Source organism: Melanerpes formicivorus, unplaced genomic scaffold (assembly GCF_026170545.1).
Source record: "Melanerpes formicivorus ecotype bairdi unplaced genomic scaffold, bMelFor1.0.p_v2 SCAF_60, whole genome shotgun sequence".
Taxonomy (NCBI): domain Eukaryota; kingdom Metazoa; phylum Chordata; class Aves; order Piciformes; family Picidae; genus Melanerpes; species Melanerpes formicivorus.
Genome location: NW_027142412.1, coordinates 813,735 through 836,951, shown reverse-complemented (window position 1 = coordinate 836,951; position 23,217 = coordinate 813,735). Strand labels below are relative to the sequence as shown.

At 39.1% G+C, this 23,217-nt stretch overlaps 1 protein-coding gene across 1 annotated transcript in view; it reads right to left on the bottom strand.

Annotated features, from left to right (window-relative positions):
• The window catches only part of CIT (citron rho-interacting serine/threonine kinase), a 119,645-nt gene that overhangs the window by 34,669 nt on the left and 61,759 nt on the right, over positions 1-23,217 (bottom strand). The window contains exons 12-22 of the mRNA XM_068161762.1: positions 16,825-16,930; positions 15,814-15,957; positions 14,345-14,464; positions 10,590-10,760; positions 10,268-10,327; positions 9,710-9,763; positions 8,480-8,620; positions 7,965-8,090; positions 4,934-5,029; positions 3,143-3,259; positions 2,159-2,268 (exon numbers count right to left, since the gene is read on the bottom strand). Of these exons, the coding sequence (XP_068017863.1) occupies positions 2,159-2,268; positions 3,143-3,259; positions 4,934-5,029; positions 7,965-8,090; positions 8,480-8,620; positions 9,710-9,763; positions 10,268-10,327; positions 10,590-10,760; positions 14,345-14,464; positions 15,814-15,957; positions 16,825-16,930 (1,245 nt within the window). The remainder of the gene's footprint in view (positions 1-2,158; positions 2,269-3,142; positions 3,260-4,933; positions 5,030-7,964; positions 8,091-8,479; positions 8,621-9,709; positions 9,764-10,267; positions 10,328-10,589; positions 10,761-14,344; positions 14,465-15,813; positions 15,958-16,824; positions 16,931-23,217) is intronic.

Here is a 23,217-nt window from a genome sequence, read left to right as displayed (position 1 = left end):
CTTAGAAGTCTCACAAAGCTCTACAGATATTAATGAATTAATATTTTAAGAGGTTTGCTGCGAGATAAGCTGTTATTAATCCTATCCCAGAGAAATTATGTGGGTTGCTCAAGTTCAAATAGGAAGACTTCACGCAACTAAAAATAGAACTTAAGTCTTCTGACTCAGATTTCTGTGCATTGCATGCAAACCCACCCTTTCTCCTTTCTTATTACCTCTACAGGTTACTGCCAGCCAGAACCATTAAATGGTGTTATTGCACTTCCTGCTGTTTACCGGGCTATCTTCTCTGGAGCCTGATAATCACTGCTTTCCTCAGATACTGATGGAACAAAAGCTAGCAGAGCTCCCCTCTCCTCTGAAGGGTTTAATCACTAGCTCTCCTCTTCAAACATGCTCAGATTAGCTGTAGCTTTTGTGGCTTCAAAATACAGTCCAACAACAGATTTATGCATTTTCACCACCACAATTCACAAAATAAGTACAAATTCATCAGCTATGTGCATGCATAATAAAGCAATTTTCCCCCAAAATGCTGGAGATTCTGTACTATCTTCTACCAATCCTGCAAAATTACAGTTCTTGAAGATAAGTCTCAATAATCTATTCTAAATCCTATATTAAAGCATTATTATAGGGCTTTTTTCATGTTTTCTATGGATCTCCAGTCAAGTGTTGTGCTCTAGGGGAATGCATCCAGCTCAGCTAAGTTCTCACGCTCATTTCAGCGCCAAAGACTGACACTAGACCTTGCAATATGCTTCCCAGATACAGCCAAGACAACTGGTTTATTTCAGACTAAAGGCAAATGCTGGCTTTTGCTGCCTCAACAAACTTCTTGGGTGATTAACTGGAGGTCATCTGCAGCATAAAGCAACACAATTGAAATTTCTCAGTTATTTCTGTGAATATTTTTGGTTGATCAGGCTAAAGTAACTTGCCAGATATTTGAAAGACAGCAAAAATTGGAATCATTACATACTTGGAGGCATAGTCACCAGTGAAAAGGGGAAAAAAGCAAACCAGCTCTTTGCCAAAATTCATCCTGCTTGATTCTATTCAGTGTTATAGGTGAATCTATCCAAGTGCTTCCCAGAGACATTGCTTGACATTCCATCCAGCAGCTGATGGACACTGAAAACCTTTCTGCAGGCAGCCAATCTCTTACCCCAGTAAGATCATATACTACTTTAGCCCTTCCTTGCAAGATATATGCAATTCAGGTTTTTAACTACACTTGAAGTAGAATGGCTCCAAGCCATTTACAATGGGAAAAAACATCATTACTTGGACAAGGAATCTCAGCTAAAATCCAAAGCAGAGAAAGTTCAGACAGACAAAGAGATCTGACACAGAAGTCCTCCCCTCTGTTTAACAAACAAGGCTTCAAAAAACGAGTTGCTGATTACACAGAGATTCAGGATGACATTAGATCTTGACCCAGCAGTATACTCCCAAAACACTAAACAATGATAACTGGTCCTTGACACGAAATCAAGAGAGGCTGAAGCCAAGAAGGCAATACAGATAATATATGCAAGTGCTGTCTGGACCAGGGAAGAAACAAAATGCATGGAAGCAGTATTTTGAAGCTGAAGCTGGGGCATCTCCTACTTCACATTAGTTCTGCCCAGAATATCTCACTCTTGCAATCAGCAATTCAAAAGCATGCAGAAAGCTGCTGCTTCTTCCCCTTCGAGGCAGGATGGAATGTTTAAAAAGGTGTTTATAAAGATGTTTTATGTTTTCAATTTCAATGTCATGTAACTGTCACAGGAATCAAGGGCAATTTAAATCTAGTAGCAATACATATGTTGCAAAAAGGAATATAGGCTTTTCCAGAGGTGTTTCAGACACTGAAATTAGAATTATTAGTATTCATTTAACACGCCTGGAAAAACCTGCCCAAAGACCCAGCCACAAGAAAGGCTCCAAAGTAAACACTGTAATGCAAACCAATTTTCCTAGTCGTGTTTGAGGAAACATGAGCTATGCAGTGAACCACAACTTGAGAACAAGTGTTATTTTTACATCACTGGAAAACAAGCAGGGAGCACAGCAGGCCTGCAAAAAAAAAGAACCACTTTTCCATTAAGAGAACAGATCTCACTGCAAACTGTTCAGTAGTGACCGGTAGGAGAGCAGCTGCTGTACTTACATGTTCCTCTGGGTAAAAAGGCTGCTATTTGCTGCCAGTTTATTGGCCTCAGACAGTTCCACTATTCTCTGCTCCAGTGACCTAATCTTTGAATCCATTGCATTGATCATCTGAAACAGAGCAATGTGCCCTTGAGACCGCACAACGGAAGTGATTATAAAAACAATGTTTAAAAAAGAAAAGACTTCACTTATTCCAGAAACAAGAGGTGGTTAAAAGAAAAAGAAAAAAAACAAACAAACTATTACTGGAGCTATTTACAGCTGCATTAATATTAGGAGAACCCATATATTATCTTTGCACAAAATCACTGGTACACAGCAAGCTATGGGGCTGCTTTTAAGGAGATATGCTTGAAGACACTTTGAATTGAAAAAAAACCAACATCAAATGTTGAGGAATGGCTTGAATTGCAGGGACATGGTTCTATGGAACAACTGTTTGATCAGAGTGTATAGGCCACACTCCATCTTGCTGTTTACTGCTCACAGCTCTGCTGGTATGCTGATGTAGCAAGGTCACCACAGCCCTGTCACTGTGCTTGCAGTTTCTCACAAGATAGCACCATGTGAAATCGTTACTTACAAGACAGTAGTATGTGAAACAAAGTATATGTGTAAAACAAAGTACTGAGAAAGGAGGTTGTGGAGTTGCATATAGGCCTAACTGCAAGTAGGCTGGATATTATGATGTAACCCTGGACTAATAGCTAATAGAATAATGACATGTGTGCATATTTAGCTGCTGAATATACTATATAAGCTGTGCTTTTGAACAATAAAGATGAAGCCTGATTACCAATCATATTGATTGTCTGCTTCCCACTGCAACAATCGAATACTGGTTTTAAAAGACAAATCAGTGGATTTTGTGCAAAACAGCTCAGCAGTACTACAATACCTCAAGCAAGATTATCTTGCCTGAAATCAGAGTTGAAGGAGGCTACTCTTAAAGTGCTTTAATTTCCAGTTCAACCAAACATACCGCCTTCTGTTCAGCCAGGACTTTGCACTTCTCACGTGCTTCCTCTTCATGTCTTCTGAGCATATTCTCAAGTGCTTCCTTATCTGCAAGATCTTTCTTCATCTGATTTTCCAACACCTAAATTAAGACATTTCTTTTGTCTAAATTATATGTGTTTCACTGGGCAAAGGACAAGCAGAAAGAAAACCATCAAGAAAGACAGAAATTTTTTTTTTTTTTAAAGTCATTGATCATATCTCAAACAAACTTAAACCCATGATGTAACTGCATGACAGCCATGGAAGAGCAAACTTCAAAAATGAGCACTCCCTCAGTTATCTCTGAAGACTGAATTTAAATGATGGGATTTTATCAAGATAAGAAGATACTACAGATTTTTTTAATTGCTATTTCAAGTCATATAAACTGGGTTCAAGAAACACTCCAGATGAAGGCAGCAGAAAAACTCTCAGCCTCAACATATACAGTAGAGGAAGTAAGGAAGTGCACATCCTTTGGCTCTCCTACCAATATGGCTCAAAAGTAAACTGTTTGTTCTGGAAGCATGCACAAGAACAGAGAGTCCATGGATTCTTCAAGTCAGAGACACCAAATGAAGCAGATAGAGAAAAAACTTTTCTTTGCATTCATTAGGAACAGGACTAAAGTAATTAGAACCTTTTCTTTCTTTAAAACAAATGCAGATTGTCTGTATGTGTGCCCAAAGCCTCAGATCAGTTGTTAAACTGGAGGCCATTTCCTTCAAAGAAAGTTTTCAAAGGCATGAAGTCTGGAGACCACAGGATATTTTTTACTGTTCCAGTTACACACACCCCATGTACTCTTTCATGTCTTTGAATCTCTCACCTGGCTTCCTGATTCCTCCTACTAAACCCTGTATGTGTCTCCATTATACATTAGCTCTCTTTTTGATCTTTTTTTCCCAATCTCTATCCTCTTTTCCAGTTTTTATGCCATCTTCCCTTTCCCATCATCTAACTTTGACCTTCCTGCTTTGTATCACTCTTCTCATTACTGATTACCACATGCTCTGGTATGCCAGGAAACTTTCTTAATGCTCTTTTGTCCTTCATAGTTCTCCCATAGAAATTTCCTTTCTCCTCTTAAGCACTACATCCTCTCATATTTAAGATGAAACATAGAATTGAAGTTCTAGGTAAATGCACCAAACAAAGATTGATGAAAACAGAATGTTTAGTAGAACCATTCTTATAAAATGCATTTCCTGGCTGATGTACTGCAGGCTCTACAGAACAGTCCTTAACCAGTGCACATACACCTATTTCCCAGTTTGTTTTTTCTAATCTTAGACAGTGTCTGTGATTCTAATTCTGTTTGTTTAAGTCTCATGCTACACTGGAAAAGACAAAAATAAAGTGGGTGGTTTCTGTGGCTCCTTGGCAGATGTTACAGCTCCAAGAAGATGGAATTTCAGAAACACTCTAGTGCTTGCTGAATTTAAAACTTGCAGGTAGGCTGCATGAATACTCAGTAGGAACTGAAAGCTTTATCAGGATGTGAGATCAAATAGCATTAAGTATTTTTTAGCCAGTAATAGTCAAGTTATAATCAACAACTGACTTCAAATGGCACCTGCTTTAATGCAGTGCTAAAGACAGTTAAGATACAATGTCATGATATAAAAGAAAAACTTATTGATTTCACTAAGCTCTCTGAACATTTCAGCAGTGGTAAAATAGAAGGCAACTCATAGAGCCTAAAGGCAACTGCTTTCCCCTGAACTCATTCTAACCACAAAAAGCTTGTAGGAAGATGGTAAGATATTTTTACTTTGAGTTTTTCCTCATAGAATTGTTCCTTCTGTTTCAGCTGCAACTCCAGGTGTTGTGCTGCAATCTGAGCCTCACGATGCTTTTCTTCCAGCTCCTAAAAGCAACAGAAATTCATATTCAGACACAAAAAAATAGAGGTGTTGTGTATGTGTGCTACACAGGTGTCAAACATTCATTCATTCTCTTTTTTAAGGCTTCACACTACGAAAATCCCAAGTTCAGGGCCACTGCAGTAAAACCACATTAGGGAAGCTGCACATTATCAGCTTCAAGCTTTGCATACTGCTGCTGACCCATCTAATGCAGAAGAGATACACTGCTACAAACAAAGAGTCCTGCTTCCACAATAGGAATCACCATTTTCCTTTAAAATATTCCCAAAGATGGGCCAAGGACGTTTTGTGACAACAAGCAGTTATAAACACTTCATAGCTGCAGTGGCATCACAGGAAATTCAGATCTATTTTTAACAAGGTCTCTCACTTGTTTTCTCACAGAAGACCTCAATAACGGGGCACTGCTGCCTATGCTTTTCATTCTACATTCATAGAGTGGGAATAGTATTTACTTTGCTATATTTCTCAGATGAACATTGCCAGAATATTTATAAATTGCTTGGATGCAATGTATATGGCAGAACATATCAGGGTATTTTTAACTTTTCTACCTCACATCAGATAGCTTGAGCCATGCACAGTAAGGACTTGGATAATTTTGTACCTCTCCAGTTAGCTATTTCTGCTCTCTGACTATGGCATTTAGGATCTATCTATAGTCACCTTCCAACAGGACACCTTGCAAGAGTTGAGCTTAGAATTTCATGGTCATTTGTTGTCATATTTGCCATTTCAACAGCTTCCTTAGAACAAAAGGCAGATCCAGGCCTGTCAGTCACTACCACTGGGCTGACTCTTGCATAGACAAACTCAGGTTTTTGAGAAGCACCAAGTTCTTCTGTTAGCAAAGTTTCCTGATACTTTTGCTTTAGCTCCCTTCTGATCCTCCTTATCTTGAAAACATACAAAAACTTTTAGGCTCCAGTAATTGCATTAGATCTCTTTTTCCAAAAGTAAGAATCAAAGTGGAGGTTCACTAAAAGTAGGTCATCCACAGTGCCTAGTACCCGACACTTCTGCAAGGAATGGAGATTGCTGCTTTTTGCAATTGAAATATGTCTCCCAGCAACAAGAGGGACAACTCACCTCCCCCAGAAGCCCACACATTTCAGGTCCTGGCAGAGAATCAGACAACCAGATCAGCAGCAGCTTCAAAGCTACCAGCATCAGACTGCTCATATTGTAGCAGAAACTTCACCGGTTTCTGCAGTGGCACTTAACAGGCAGTATGGGCTTAAAAAGGTAATTCCAGATCTCACTTACCATTTTCTGTGTAGCACTAAGTTTGTTATTGACATCATAGCAATGATCTACACACTTCCAAGAAGTAGTATTTCTCTACCTTGTCTCATACTTCTGAAGTACCTGCTGATCTGCCTGGAGAGAACTGATCCTCAGATTCTGCTAGATGAGCATAGTGAAGCCAATTTCTACCTTATTCTATGAAATCCTGTATCTTCAGCTCCTTTCCTACCTTTCTGTACTTCCTATACCAGGAAAAGTCAAAAGTCTTTGAAGAGATCAACTTGAGGGAACAAACAGGGTAGAAGTGAAAAAAAAGGAAAACTGTGCTCCCAGGTCAGAGCTGCAAGGGAGTATGGAAGACTCTGTAAGATTATTTCTTCAATGCCTATTTGACTTTTATAAAAATACTTCTGTGTCTCTCCAATATTCTGTCAGAACTCCATGGAAACTATCTATAAGAGGAGCTAAACATATCTCATGGTATAAAACAATTAGTCGATATTTCTGCATTCCCTTCCAATTTATCCTCCACAATGTAATCCAAACCAAGCAACAATCCCCAAATATACACAAGAGGCTTATGAAACAATGTGAAGTTTTACAGTATTTCTAAACATAAAGCTGGCTCTGTGCCCAGCAAAACCATAGTCTCCCACTTACCATGCACTCATGTTATCAAAACAGTTTGAAAGAAAGAGCACTACTAAAGAACTGATTCTGCCTTTTCTTGGAGAGTGTTCAGGCATTCTGATGCCAAAGTCCATGTAGCAATCAAAGACTTGTTCATGTTAGGCTAATGATTGGACTCAATGATCTTTTGAATCTAGGCAATTCTGTATTTCTGGGATACTGAACTATTAGCCAGAACAAGTACGGGTCATCTGCTGACTGCAAATGAAGTTATTTATATACTTTCATTTGGCCTTCCTCACGTGTGTCTGTGCCCGGGATTGCTACCAATCAAATGCAATCTTTTTCCCCTTGTCAAGTTGGCAACACAGAAACAGAATTCATGAGAAATGCAAAATTCATTTAATTATTCCCCTATAAAAGTATGTTTCCTGTCCCAGGAAGCAAGAGTATTAAAAACACCCACTGCTCGGGTCACTGTAGGCTGACGTACCAACTCACTAGAAAGTTTGCTTTAATAAGGAAAGAAACAAGAGATTGCCAACAGAGAAGGTATGTGGGTGAAAATGGATTCCTGACAAATAGTATCTTTGGAGAAAAACAGTTTAGATGACTAATTTCTCTCTGCTTCAAAACGTAAGCATTCCAAGCACATCTGACCTCCCAATTCCTTTGCAATTGAGTTTAAAAGCTCAGTATTAATGTATTTGTTGTTGCAGTACTCTGTGCTGAGAAGGTTTGACTCCTGAAAATATACTTAGGCAATTAAATATTACTAATTTGACTTGAAAGTGCTCCCACTGAGACAGCTAGAATTTTAAAGTAGCATTAAGACTGAAGGTACAGAAGTGAGTTTGTAGCTCTAGTTGCAAACAGTACTTGAACATTGAAGCTTTCTCCAGTATTGCTGGTGCAAGAAACAATTCCCTTGATTCACCCATTCCCACCTTGTTCAATGCCATGCTGTGTCTTCTGTTCCCTTCCTAGCCCTTCCTTACAAACTCTCAGCCTTTATCTTTCATTTTCACCTCTGCTCACCAGAATTTTTTCTGCCATCTGTTGAATCTGTTGAGATTTGGTTTGAATATCTTCCTTCAGACGGTTCTCTCTCCGTTCCACAGTCTCTAATCTCTTCACTTGATTCTCCAGAGAATGGCGCCGTTCCTGTAGAGCAATTATTAACTGCTGTTAGGCTTAACCAGCTCTGCATTAGCACAAAGCAATGAGTAGTTTCCAGAAAAAAATCAGCTGAAGAAGTCAATATATGGTTGTTTCTTGTATTTTAAATCCTCATCATGCCTCAAATCTCTTAAGCTCAATAAGGGATGTGGTTACATGTCCTTATTGACTCCTTGCTGCAAAGAAAAAAGCTTCTCTGTTTTCTTCAAAGAAATATATGCTTTTAAATCAAAACCAAATTAATATCTAACAGCAGTTTCCCATGACTAGTTACTACAGGAATACAGGCTGTACCCAGTTCTCCAGACAAGGGATTCCAAACAGAGAGACATTCCAATAAACTGATTTACTCTAGACACACATTCTCCACTCACCTCTGCTTCAAGCAATTTCTTCTTCATGCTTTCATTGGAATCCTCCCGATTCTGCAGTTTCTCTAACTCCTTCTCAGCTCTCTCCTTTGCTTGACGGATATTCTGCAGAAGTTCAGTTGCCTCTGAGCTAGCTTTCACAGCCTAAGGGTATTACAGGAAAAACACATACACAAAAACTGGTTCTGTGAAAAGTTCGTGACCTTGAGATAGACAACATTCTGTGTGAAATCGCTACACAGCTTTGGCCTAAAATGCTAAACTTAAGCCAGCTTACAAATACATGCAGGAACCTTCTGTTAATTATTTTGTGTTTCACAAAAAAATGAATTATAATTAAAATCCAGGAGATCTACATGCTTGTCTTGCTGTACTGCAAGATACTAATTGTCTTCACGTACTGAAAGCAAAGTCTAACCCCAAATTCAGCTCTTGGAAACAACTCACGAAATACCCTTACTAAAACACTGAAAGGAGAAAAGGGGAGATTAAAACATGACTGGTTTGAATATTAGAAGCACTATTCCTACACAGTTTTGGTGTCCTATTAATGTTCTAGATCACTAACCCTTGAAAAAGCTCTCTCTCAGCAGGTTTCAAGTTTGAAAATCTGTTAGTGAATTATTATGACAATCCCTTTCTTTGCTGCTTGTAGATCCCAGTAACATGACTTTTCCCACTCTCTTGTAGTGCCCTAAGTAACAGAATGACCATAACTACAAACACCAGATGCTTCATACTGCTTTCAGCTTCCATTGATAAGATATTTCAATTCTGTTGTGAAACTTCATGATTCAAACTTTTTACTGTGGAATACTTAACTGGGAAGTGATTTTGCACTTAAAACAGAGTATACTGGGAGACTAAACCAAGGCCAAGATGTATTTCAACAATGAGCTAAACGCACCAGGACCCTGTCTACAAGAAGCAAGGGTTCCATGCACTGCACAGGGCATACCCAAACTGGCCTTTTAAATTAGGGTTTCTCTACACTACTCCAGATCTGACTCAGCTTCATTTGTAAAAATAAACACTGTTGACATGCCTCAAGAGCTGAAAGCATACTGAGAACACCAATGATTTCAGATACCAGTTCCCACCCCTTTTTCCTTATCATCCCCCATGCTATGACTAATTCCATTTTTGAGGATAAAACAAAGTGCATCCCTCCTCTGCAATAAGGTATCACTGGAAAATCTTGTGGAAAATTCTCTTTCACTACCCAGACATTACCTTTGTCAGCTTTTCCTGCAGCTCCTGGATTTTGGCCTGCTGCTCTGTATTGATCTACAGTTAAACAAAAAGATGAGGGGAAAGAATGTTGTAAAACCAGAACAGGAAAAAAAACGCTCTCTGCTTACAATAACAGATTTATTTTAATTCACTTCCCCACAATTCTTGTGTCTCCCCTATAAATTCCAATATACCAAAATGCTCCTTGGTAAATCCACACCCATTTTATTAACTTCTGGTTAAGAATACTCAGAATTCTTCTCTGTTTTTTCATTTGCTATTTACTTATAAAGAAACTTTACTTATAAAGAAAGGATCACTAACTTAACTCCACACAACACTCGTCACTGCCTTGCTTCTGACCACAATGCATTAAGAGTAGGATATCCAGATACAGCTTTATAGCAAATCAGTGAATTGCACCAGGAAAATGATGTTTTAAAGATAAAAGAGGGAAGCATGTGAGGCTGTGCATGATACTAGTCAAAGATACCCTTAGTTTCTGTGCATAGCATGAAAGACCCAGAAAGCAAACTCCAGAACACCAAAGGAGCCTACCTTCTCCAATTTGGAATACAACTCTCCTGCTTCATTTTTTCCTTGATCTTTTACCTGTAACTTAAATATAAAATATATAAAAGTCTCAGGAAAAGTTGCAGGACCCTGGTCTTTTATCCAGTCATCACCTCAAGCAATTTAAACACAGGCAGTTCCACATGGTATAAATTACATTACTTCAAGGGTACAATTCAAGCACATTTTGTATTAATTGTACAAATCAGGCTAATCCTTCGGGGGGGACACACACAACTTGTCAGTGCAAAACAGCACTGGGAATGCCAGCAAGCAGTAACCCCCTTTCCCATGAAGCCTAAACTACCTTTTGCAATTTGTTGTGACATTCAGCAGCTTTACGTTTGAATTCTTCAGCTGCCAGTCGGGACTCTCTCAACTCCGATTCATAAAGATCGCTCCGCCTGCGAGCTGATATAAGATCCTCTTCCAATTGATTCATCATCAACCTCATCTCTTCTACTTGAGCTTGATATTCCTATAGTTGTGGTGCAAGGGAAGGAGAAGGTATTGCATTTTAGAGGCAACGTGGGAAATACTTGGGGCAGCAGATCCCAGAATACTGGTTGCAGGCAAGAGGCACGTTAAGAATGTGTGGAAGAAAAGCAAAAGTACAAAATAAAACAGTAAGAGCTAAAGAAAATAATACATCCACGGTGTTCTGGTTTGAGTCTTGCCATTTTCAAGACAATACTTCATAAGTCAAAACACTTTTTTTTTGAGAGTTGCTTCACTGCAGAAACATATACATACATCCACACACAAATAATTAAAACTACTTACATTTCTAATTTCTGAATCAGAAATGTGTCTTTGAGTTGATGTCTCTACTAAATGCCCAGATGCTCCCTCAAGATATATTTTCTCAGGTTGATAACATGACAATTACCACAGATCTGCACAGCTTGGGTAAAAGGAAAGAAGGAGAAGCAGAAGGGTAGCATGCTGTGGCTTCTAGCCATCAGTTAATTTCTCTTGACAGAGTTAAAAAGAATCATACTGCTCTATATGGGAGACAACCTAAAAGCAAATACTAACTTAGAAAACTGTCTCAAAATCACATTGCCCATAGAAGATATTTGCCTGTATAGGCCAAAGTAATGATTCCCCATGCAGGTCACTACAAGATAGGGCATTGAGATGGGAAGGTAGAAGAAGATAAGAACATCTGAGTTGCCTATCTCACTGGGGCTGAATACACAAACTGAGACCAGCTCATGAGATTGCTTCTCGTATCTTCACTGCAAAAGCAATTTAATTATGCTTATTTAGCAATTACTAAGTTCTGTAAATATACATTATATAAATTACTCAAAAAAGAAAGGAAAAAAACCCAAATGAAAAACAAAAACCACAAAAACCAAAATCAAGGAATTTTTTAATGAAGCTGAGAACAAGTAGAAAACATGCACATCAAGAGCTAGGAAAAAAACATTATGAAGGGCTGACAGTGGGGGAGTCTGTCTTTCTTTTCATTTTAATATCTCACAACGTGCCAAACTACCCCCATATTCAAAAGAGTAACTGTCTCGTGACAAAGTCATGTTTGTCATCCCTCCCTCCAGTCAGGCAGCTGTCTTTAGTTTGACAAATGATTGCATGAAGACTGACCCTAATGTCAGCCTGTGATTCTCCTGCAACATGGAGAGCTTATACAGATATTCTGAGAAGCTGGGCCTGTAACAGATTGCTTTGGTAGCCATTATGGGGAGCATGGCAAAATGGCTCTGTGGTTTGTAACTCCCAAACTGGCTCTTCAGTTTGTAAGGCAGATGGGGGAGCCTCCCTCTCCAGTTAGTCTCTCTGGAGAGGACCTTATTTTCTTGCAGGGAAAGAATTACAGCCCTTTTATAAAATGTGAGCATACATTAACTCAAATATTCATTTCACACAAATATATTTGTGAAGGAAAAAAGGCAGAATACTTTGAAGGAATATATGTTGTGCTCAGAAATCATAATTTGCCATGATTTCCCAAAATATTTGGGTTTTATATCAGCAAGCACTTGACCAAAGAATTACAGGTATGACTATGGCAGCCACTGTGAAAATAAGTGTTTGGGAAGGGAGGAGAATGGGGAGGGAGAAAAAAGAAGAAAGAAGAGGAGATAATTAGTAATATTTCAGATTTTGCTGTTTCTTCATGTTTGCAAGACTACCCTTGAATAAATCTTGTGGTCAGGCCAGAGGAACGAGCCACATCACTCAAGGCAGGACAGAATAATACCTCAGTTTATCAAGATGTACTTAAGCACGTATTAACAGACAGGCAAAGCTCAGGGCATACACCTGCAGCAAATCACATCAGGGTAGCTGTGGACAAATAAATGGGCCTCTCAAAAAAACAAAATAAAATATGGATTCTGATTCTCTGCAAGTTCATCCATTCAGATGGGATGTCATCGAGGGCAGAGCAGAATGCAGGCTTAGTCAGAGCTAAACAAAACCAAACAGAAAACACATAGGCACCAAACCAAAACAAAAAAATAAAACAAACAGACCACCCAAAATAAATAAAATCCAAACAAAGACAAACCCAGCATGCTCTTCTATTCAAGTACCTGGGGTTAAGTCACACCTACAGTCTTGCCCTGCAAATGCCTAATTATTAGGCTTTGAAAGTTCTGATTTGCTGTTAGTTTTACTTGTTCTCTCCCATGCTACAGGTTTTCAGCAGCAAAATTCTAAGGAACTCTTCCATCTCTCCTCTTAGTTCCCTCTGACTTAGAAGTAATGAATTCAAGTCTTTAATGGCTAAGATCCACCTGCTGGTATGAGTCAGCAAAACTATCTCTGCACATCTTGTTTTGGTGCTCTTCCACGTGGGTTTCCAACAGCTTGGAGACCACCCCAGATATGAAAGCCTGCAGGATGTTCCAGATTCGTTTGTTGACCTAAGCAGCAGTTTTATGCCATCATGAATCTTCACAAGCCAAATTAAGAGAATCTGGGACAAAATACTTGATTAAAAATTAGTTGCATTATTTTTCCCTCTATTACATGCATCTGTGATTCCTAAGAATCTATCAGTATTTACAACGGGCAAAAATCTTCCACATTTCAGTATTTAAGGTAACATTGCTAAGAAAGGACCAGAACACAGAGAAATGAGCTTTACATCCCTTGTATTACATAAAACAGCCATTCAGAAGAATGCTGTAGAGGTCTACAGAGGCCTGCTACGTACAGAGGGTTGTTTTTTGCATTTCATTACTTTTTACATAAGAGCTGTTCACATCTGGAGAATTATTACCAAGGTTTCTGGGCTGCCTTCTTTCTCAAACACTACCAAATTAGTCATTTAATGTTTGTAAAGTGCTTTTGAAGATGAAAAACAATAGATAATTGCAAAGGATTGTTTAAATGCCATAACAAATTTCAATTTCTTTTTCTCAGTACAATATGTTCCTCTCAATTCATAAAACTGAATGGGTTTCTCTCTTTGTAGACCATTCCAAATCCTAAAAATGTCCACATTTGTCACCGTATTTTCATTTCATTTTGACTATTTTTTTTCTTTCTAGTGGTGGGAAAAAAAAATTATGAACACCTACTTTGCAAATAGATTAAAGTTAGGAACAGTTAGGCAACACAGATACTGTTTTGAAAGACTGCTAAGCATTTTAAATGGCCAGATAAGATGAAGGGGGGTGGAGGGGAAGACACAGACCAGAATCAAGGCTGGCTAAATCCTCTGCAGGTGAAAATGCATTAACCTCCTGTGACATTTGTACAACTTGCCCATTTAAAATAGATAGTTCATTTCCAATGAAGGCTATTGCTGAAGTATTGCAGCTTTCTCCCAAGCTGATCTTACAGACAAAGTACTTTCAAAACTAGGAAAAGAAAAAACTTCAAGTTTGGAGTTTGTGCTTACTTGCAACATATGCTAAAGTGCAAATTTGTTGCTTTTCACGTTGCTTAAGAAACCAAATGAAAACACACAGCCTGGGAGTCACCACAGCCTACCATTGTGAAACGTAATCCTGGCAACAGAGCTAGAATATGCCAAGAATGCCTATGTGTAGACAGCCACTCTGCTCCCCACAGAAGCAGGTATACCTGTTCTTTGATCTCTTGCAGTTTTCGGCTTTGTTCTCTGATATCATGAAGTAGCTGTAGTGCCTTATCATCTTCCTGAGACACCTCCATCCGTGCCTGCTCCAGGCTTCGCTTTAAGCTCTGCAGAAAGCAAAATGTTCAATACACAGTCTTTGGTTTTTCAGATGGCTGTATAATAAAGGTCTTTAGCTATGCAAATGCCTCCTTGATGGCAGTGGAGCATCAAAAAAAAAAGAAGATAATCAGGGCACCAGTGATGGAACCCTAAAGAAATTCATGGCCAGTGCCACTTCTGTCTGGATAGAAGCAGCGCGCTTTACAAACAGCTTACTACACGTAAATCTTAGTTCAAATCTCTACTTCCTCACATCAGCTTTGGAGACAAAAACCAAACAGAGATGACAAAAGGCATCCATTATTGACAGCATTTATCTATATTTTATCTAGCACTATTAATTCACAACCTAGATACAATCCTTCAATTTCATGTTGCTAACAAGCCTATTCATTTTTCTTGTTGCTGTTAGGCGAGCTAAATCCTTTAATCATTAGTAAACTTCTACAAAGAATAGAAGAGCTGCTTCTGTATGTGAACACAGACCTTACCTGCAAATTCTGACAGACCAGTGGTCCTCCTATCAAGTGGATATTACTCTCCCAAAGAAAGATACAAACTGAACTCCATTTATTTACCTAGCAGCATTTGGTATAGGGAAATCAATCAGTCCCATTGTAAGATCTGCTTCCCAACAAACCAACCCATCAGAAATGTTTTTCAATCCTCAGAATATTATCTGGAGTTTTGCTCTTGGTACAAGTAAGGAAACAGAGTATTACATCCAACTGAAAATACAGAGACTATTAACTAGAATGAAAGTATCCTCTCTGGAATCTTGCCAGGACAACTGGGAAGACATGCCAACTCCCATGAAAAATGTCAAATGGTCTTTGAAAATGTGGGGGTTTGAGGCCTCATTTTTATATTCTACCTGAAAAATAGCTGTTCTAGCGTCATCCCTGGATTGTGCTGGGGAAGTGGATCAGTCAAACTCAGAATACCACAGATGGAGGCAACACCGTTTTCCCCCCCCCCCCCCATCTTATTTGTCCTTGAAAATTTCTGTCTAAGTACTGACTAGGCCCCATCCTCTTCTGGCTAAGAAACTTGCAAGAAGTCAAACTCAAGCATGTTCTAGCACAGCCAGTAAGACAAACATCACAAATAGCTTCAGCAAGACCAGGACAGTAGTTACTCCTGTATGTTCTAAGCACACGACCATGAAACAAAGTTAGAATAGAACTATCAAGCAAGCCTCTGCAAACACTTTAGGGCTCCACGTTCAACAGATATCCTCTCACAATGATTTTTCTCTCCATCAAGTATCCCACTGAAACCATGATGGAAGAGAAAGGCAAAGACCACCAGATTTCAGGCCTTCAGAACTGAAAGGACTGGTGTAAGGGCTCACACTGCATTCTGTGATATAGGTGGCCAGGTCCTGCTCCAGGAGGGATCGCTGGGTTTCAGAGGCTTTCAGTTCCACCTCCTTTTGGCTAAGCACAGCCTCCACCTCTGACACTCTCCGGTGCAACCGCGTCATTTCCTGCTCCATCTGCAATAAATATTAAGAGGTTATAAAGGGGGCTTCAAAAGCTTTGTTAACTGCTACTCTCAGAGCTCTGTACGGAATTTGTCTCCAAGAGACTTCTAGCTATGTTTCTCCAAATGGTGTTTAAATTCCAATACCATTGTCTCTGCTCCAGGAATGCACAGTTCTTCTTAAGGACAAGTAGTAAGTTTAAGTCACCCCATTCATTCAAGCTGCTTGTTCATATTCAGTCATTCTTCGAACCCCAGTTAGCAAAGAAGACACAATCATTTTTCACCTGACTTGCAGAGATGGGTCACTTTAACCTTATCCCAAATCCATGCTGGGCCAGAAGATGGTTTCCCCCCATCTCCTTGTCAGGAGCAAATGGTCAAATCCAGAATAGAGCAGGGAGAAAAGTAACTGAACTCTCATAAAAGTCTCAAACAATCAGTAAGTTTTAAAAGACTCCACTGGGTTCCCGTTACTGGAGCACAGCGACTGTTACAAGACGTTCACCATAACCAGTGATGTGACAACAGTTATGTAAGTAGAAGCTGATGAGTTAGGAAGAGAACCTCAGAACAGTACTGCTGTAATTGTGCGTATGATGAAGAGGCTGGGCCTGCAGGAAGAAGCAGTCGTCTCTGTCACGCTGAGAAAAGGACTGTTTAAAATCCAGAGCCGCTTCTTGTTAAGATAAAAGTATTTAGAGCAACAGGAGGGCCTAAATTCATCTCCCTTTGTATTGGACAGGAAGCCACCTCACTGAAGGAAAAGCACTTTGCCCACCACGAGTCTGGATGATCAGCAGCATCTGACAGATCCCCGGACATAGAGTGGTTGCAGATTCTTGGAGCAATGGAGATGGCCAATCGCATAAATAAATACCTTGTGACACTTGTCCTGAGCTTCTTGGAGTTCTTTGCTCTTGAGAAGAAGTTTCTTTTCCATGGAGCTGACCTTGGCTGGAGAATCCACACTTGAAAAAACAGATCTAAAAAGGGCAAAGCCAAACAGCACATGAATATAGGCAAAAGGTAGAAAAATCTGCATTTATGTAACCTTGGTAAACTCATTGGGTACTTACTTATCCCAGGATAAAAGAAAGGTGCAGCAATTACAGTCTAACAGCCATCACTTCAGATCAAACATAGCACAAAACCTGATGACAGTATATCCTTATTAAATAATCCATGTGTACTTCTAGTTACAACATTCACATTTTCCATCCGTGGCTTTTATGTCAGAATGCAAAACAATACATCACAGCTACATTTTTGCATAGCTTGTAGGGATTTATAAGTGGGGGAAAAAAAAAAAGCAAGCTTAACATAGCCATTTGGAAAGAGAACATTGCAGAGGACTGCTTTTTATTTTGTGCTTTGAAATTATCAAAGTATAAAAGCCCTAAAAACTTTTAAGTTGTCATAATCTATGCCACAGGAAAAAGGATTTCATATCCTTAGTTACCTTTTGTGAATCAAAATTGAACAGATACTTTCCTAACCCAATTCATATGATCCCTACAAACTCAATCAATATCAATATGATTAGTCACACTGCAGAACTTCAGAGTTCCACTTGTAAGTAATTTATTTGTTTTCCACAAAACACAATTTCACTCTACTACTCAAAACAATCTGACTCCAGAAACCTGGGAAAAAAACATTTACATTCTCTTTAGCTTTACCTCTAATTGGGACTCAATGTTTAAGGAGCTTACCATTTCTGTTAGTCTAAATTCTTTCTAGAAAAGGAGAGGAAGCCACTCAATGTTATGGAGCATATTTTCAGTGCTTTGCAGTCTTAAATATGTAATTTGCAACCAAAAAAAATTAAGTGCACACATCAAAACACAATTTTAAAAATCACATTCTCCCTCGCATAAAATGATTCAAACTAGATATTTAAGCAGTTAATGATGGAACCAGTGTTAAGTGATAGATGAAAACACAGCAGTACAATGAAGGTGCTAATAAAAGATCATACACTCTGCCCACACATTGCTTTCTGCTTCTCCTGGCCACAGCTTGGTATGCAGCCAGTTATCCCCATGGAGAGAAATGAGCTTTGAGCAGCTCTCTGCATATAGCCATACACCCACACACAGCAGCACAGGCTCTTCTTAACACCAAGGAAAGTTTCATTCCATCACCACCATTTTCTGAGAAAAATCTACTCTTTAATCCAAATAGATATGCAGGATATTCACACACACACAAAAAAGGGACTCATTTTTAAAATGGCAATGCTGCACAGCAATATATCTGCATTAAAACACATCTTCAGCACCATCACCTTAAGCAGTCATGAGGAAACACTGTTCTGGTATTAGCAAACAAACAGAGCAAATTCTACTAATTGTGCTTTCAAAGGTCAAACATTAATATTTCTTCAGAAATTTCATGTGGGAAAACTCAAAAGAAAGAATTCTGCATGTCAACAATGCAGATAGCATCAGGACTTAATAAAAAAAGCATGTTAAAAGTGAATGCTTCTGTCAAACATTCCTTTAATCCTGGTCCAATCAATCTGATCCATCTGATCATCATATCTGAAAATCAGTTTATAAAGCATGTCTGTACTCCTACAGAGAATAGGCAACCATCTGAGAAAGCTGCATATTAAATCCCCTAACAGCTGGGTGTACAAACAAGGCTAAAAATGAATAGTTGAGAAAAGCAGTCTAAAAATACAAATTAAAGCTCACATTAACTAAAAAAGACACCGAGGAATCTGCTTTAAAATGTTAATCAAAGATATGTAAATAGCTGCAAATGTGTACTGAGACAAGTCTGAAATCTTTTTATAATAAACAGTGAGCTTCACAGGTTGGACTGTACTGGCTAAAGCAGGTGTTTTCATGAAAGTTTCAACACTAGCCATCACCTTTTTCACTCTTTTTTCTCCCCAAATCTAACACATTACTTAAGAAAACCAAAGCCAGTTCTCACAGACCTGGTTTTATTTGCTCCTTCTACTCTGCCTTCCTAAATGGATTCATTTTGTTATTTTTGCTTACTTATTTGCTGTTGAAAGAATGGGAGCCTAATATTACAGGCACCATTTTGCATTTCAAAAACTTCTAGCAAGCCAGCTTAATAGATCCACACACATGGCAACACAGGAGGTAACAGGACAGACTCAGGCCCCAAGGCACAGAGCTTCGCAAAGACAGGACTTGTGGGATGGGACAGGGCACAAGGAGACTCACACTGACCAAAGTTTGAATTTCCTCAGATGACTGTAGAGGGAGCTGCTCCTCAGAGTTGGTGTCAGTTTTGTAAGGAAGGAGAAGGCTACAAACTAGAATTACAAGCTTTCTTCCTCATCCCTATCCAAAGGGAGAAAGAAATTACTTTAAACTATATGTCCTCATGACACGAGGGTTTTCCTGCCATGGAAACCATAGATCTTATCCCCAGGTGAAGATAATTTCAGTTAGCACAGGACACAGTTTTTAAGAGACATCCTTTTCCCAGCAATTCTTTCCTGTGTACAAATTATATTAGAACAACTTCATGAGCATCCATCAACCTTCAAAATACCAGAAAGGGGGCAGAGAGAGGAAATCAAGAGAAATGGAATACTGGCTAATCTAATAAGCCTTGTCATGGTGATATAAGCTCTCAACACAGCATGACAAGGTAGAAAATGCCCACATTTGCTGGGGCACTTACATTCTTCCTCAGTCAGCATCATCTCAGAAATTAAACACATACAATCCAACATCAAAAGCCATGATGTAAAGCTATCATTCAGGTTGGTACCATCTCAGACTATGTCATTTAATTAACTGCTACATCTGGATCAATTCTCTTAGCTCAACAGAACAGTTCCTGCTGTCTCCTCTGAAGCATGGGAAAAAAAAAAGATTAACAAAAGATAACCAGCATACATCAACAAGACAATTGCAATAAAGGATTAAAAAACCCCAAAGTCAGGTCTGTAGTACCAAGCACTGACAGCACTAGCTGAGCCTGTTTACTTTCCTAAGCAGCACCACCTGCATGACTAATAAGTTAACTTACAGCTGACTATCTAGTGATTTCACAGCTAGATCAGCAACAGCCTCAACCAGCAGAACTACCAGAAATGGTTGTGTAAAAGCTCCTCCAATCTTAGCACAGCTGAGATGAAGAAGAAAAAGAAGTATTTGGATAGGAAAAGATGTAAGATGGCTGTGGGGTACTGAACCTGTATCTTAACCACTCTCATGCATCACACCTGATACCTTCCTTTGTCCTTTTGTGCCACTCTCATAAACCCCCCAGTTCACCTGTGCTTCTTCCTTCTCACAACGATTGACACCATCTGTCCTAATCCTGGCCCCCACACAACATGCCTATAATCTCATCCCCCGTCCCTCATGCTCTATTCTTTTTAGCATTATACTCATCTGTACTTTCCACCCCCTCGTAAATGCTTGCTCAGGCCTAAAAAAAACCCAACCAAAACCAAACAGTGATACCATCAATCTGTGAATAGAGCGAGCTGAAGCAAAGCATATTTTTGGTATCCTCATCCTGTGCTTCCTCTTTAATCTATCTTTGGTGAAACAGTTTACCAGAACTCAACAAGCCATTGGAAGAAATCAATAGTCCTCCTTTTTGGAAGGCTGGCCCATTTTAGCTCATAATATTTTACAGAATCATAAAAGACCTCCAAGACTATCAAGTCTAAGCACTGACCACCACAGCCATTAAACCACGTCCTGGAGTGCCGTGTCCATATGGTTTTTTAACACCTCCAGGCACAATGACTCCACCTCCCTGGGCATCCTGTTCCAATGCCTGACCACTTTAGGCTGGAGATTAAGAAAAATTTCTTTCTTGCTAAACCTCATAAACCCAAATGGTCTTGAAAAACACCACATAGGAACTGACAGAAAACACCTGGACCATCTACCAAAGCCTCACAAATCACAATTCAAGAGTTGGTAGGATTGCATTTATTATTTTGATTGATAATGATGGAAAAAAAAAGCAAAAAACTTGTATCAGCAACTGGGATTAGGTACTAGTCCCACTGCCAGCCTTGACTAGATATCTCTCTAGGTTCTAGTTTGGAAGGCATCTTGTACTAACCTAAGTTTTGTATCATAAGTAGTCAGGCCCTTCTAACTTCTTACTCCAGTCTAAGAGGACAGAGGCAGCAAAAATCTACATTCTACACTAATTTTTTTAATTAGGTATTCATTTTTTTTTTATTAGCTATTTTGGTATATTTTATTAGACTTTTATTTTTATTCATCATTTCAGTAGCCTTGGATTTAATAATGCATCTCGTGCCCTAGGGCTTCTGCTAGTCCCATGCAAAGGACAAGAACAATGTTCTTTCACCATTTGATGAATATTTCTGGCATCTAAGGGTTTTTCTCACTTGTTCTAAGCACTGGAGATCAGCCACAGTTAGGGACAGAAAGTAAGATAGGGCTGGCTTTTAATGGAATTAAACTCTCAGTTGCCTGTTATCTTGTCACAGTCACACGCTTGCAGCCAGATTTGTAGTCAGACAGGCATTTCTCCTTCAAATGGAGAATTCAAAGGCCATGGTGGGAGAAAGAGTTAGCTGGTGCTTCTCTGTAGCCTGATTCCAATTCTTAGAATCATATAAAAGAGATTTATTTAACAATCACTTTGCTAGCACAGGAAACTATGACATAAGCAATGCCCTTGATTTCTCCTGATTGCTTCCTATGACACATTATTGTCAAGCCTTTTACTTTGTTGTTAGATCTTACATTTGTTACAGGCTACCAAATCCTTCCCACAGCTCATGGTATGGAGCAATATATGGAACACTTTAATCCAATGGCCCCCTCTGAACTACAAACCAACTACATAATTTCTGGCAACAGGTCTAAGTGACTTAGGTAAACCCTCCTAACCCCAAGAGGCTGGATGAGGAGAGTGGGAAACAAGAATTTATTTTGTCTTTCTTCTGTACATTTTTTTTTAACTGCCTTTTCTCTGACGTATTTGAAATTCCTCCCTCAGCTATGGCTTCCTAGTGTCCACTCAACATGGACAAGAGTGTAGGTCTGAACCTCACAGCTTGACAGACCACGGATTAAAAGCAATGCAAGTTTCAAGGACCTTGTTAAGAGCACTCCACAGCTGCCTGGCCTAACTATGAGCAGCACTAAAGCCATTAGGGCTATCATTGCTGCAGACACAGAAAAACAGATCTGCATCACTTAGCAACCACAAGGGTTAGACTTTAAGAGAAAAGGTTAAGAAGAAAAATATCTTGACTGATAAACTTGATGACTTTGGACCTTGCAAAGAAGGCACCCCAAGATTCACAACAGATAAGCTGAACCCCAATTTACTGTTCTCTTCCCCATCTAGAATTTGATATTCAGTCTAGTGGGGACAGCATCAGCACTTTGCTTCTGCAAGTAAACCAGACACCACACAATATTTCATAAGTAAGAAGTTAGCTTTATGATCCGGTGTTGCAGTGACACCGAGAATAAACTAGTCCCTGCATTATCTAAACACAGATAATTTTCAAGTCTCCATACACTCCTTGCCATATTTAAATCACCTTCTTGGAATAAAATGCTGCTGCTAACAATATCAACACACATTTATCAAAATCTCATTAAAAAAAAAAGAATAAAACTGTAAGATCTACTTATTAATATTATTTGGGAGGAAATTAAGCATATGATGTCTTTCTGATGCAACTCAGGAAAAATCAGGCCACACCAAGTAGAAATTTTACTTCAGTCACAATTTCTCCAGAGCATATTAATCTCTATTCTTTTGCTGAAGCCCTTTACTTCTATTCCCAAAATCCAAATATCACTTTAATATGCATTTTCAGTAGTAGCTCCACAAAGAAAGCAGATTAATCCTTCTGCTCCATTTAGATTGCTTCTCAGCCTTCAGCCTCCAGCAGTTACACCTCTGTTCCTCAGACTTTACCTCACTCTCCTCTCCAGTTCTAATCCTGGGCCCCGATTACATATACATTTTTGCCATACATGTACAGTCACTGTGAAGCCTCTTCTGACTGTTACATGAATAGTCATGTAGCCTTGATCAATGGGCTGCAGTTCCCCAGGCAGAAAAGATAACACCCTAAGTTATTTCACTTCTAAATCAAGACAGATTTTAGCCCAGGTATCTGCAGATACAACATTCAGTTTTTCCAATTCTGATGACAACATTAGATGTCACCAAAAGAATGCTTTTCTTCGGCTGTCAGGTCCTTTGCTTTCCTTTCTCCTTCACCATAAAAGCAACTCTGCTAATGAGGGACAGCCAAAGA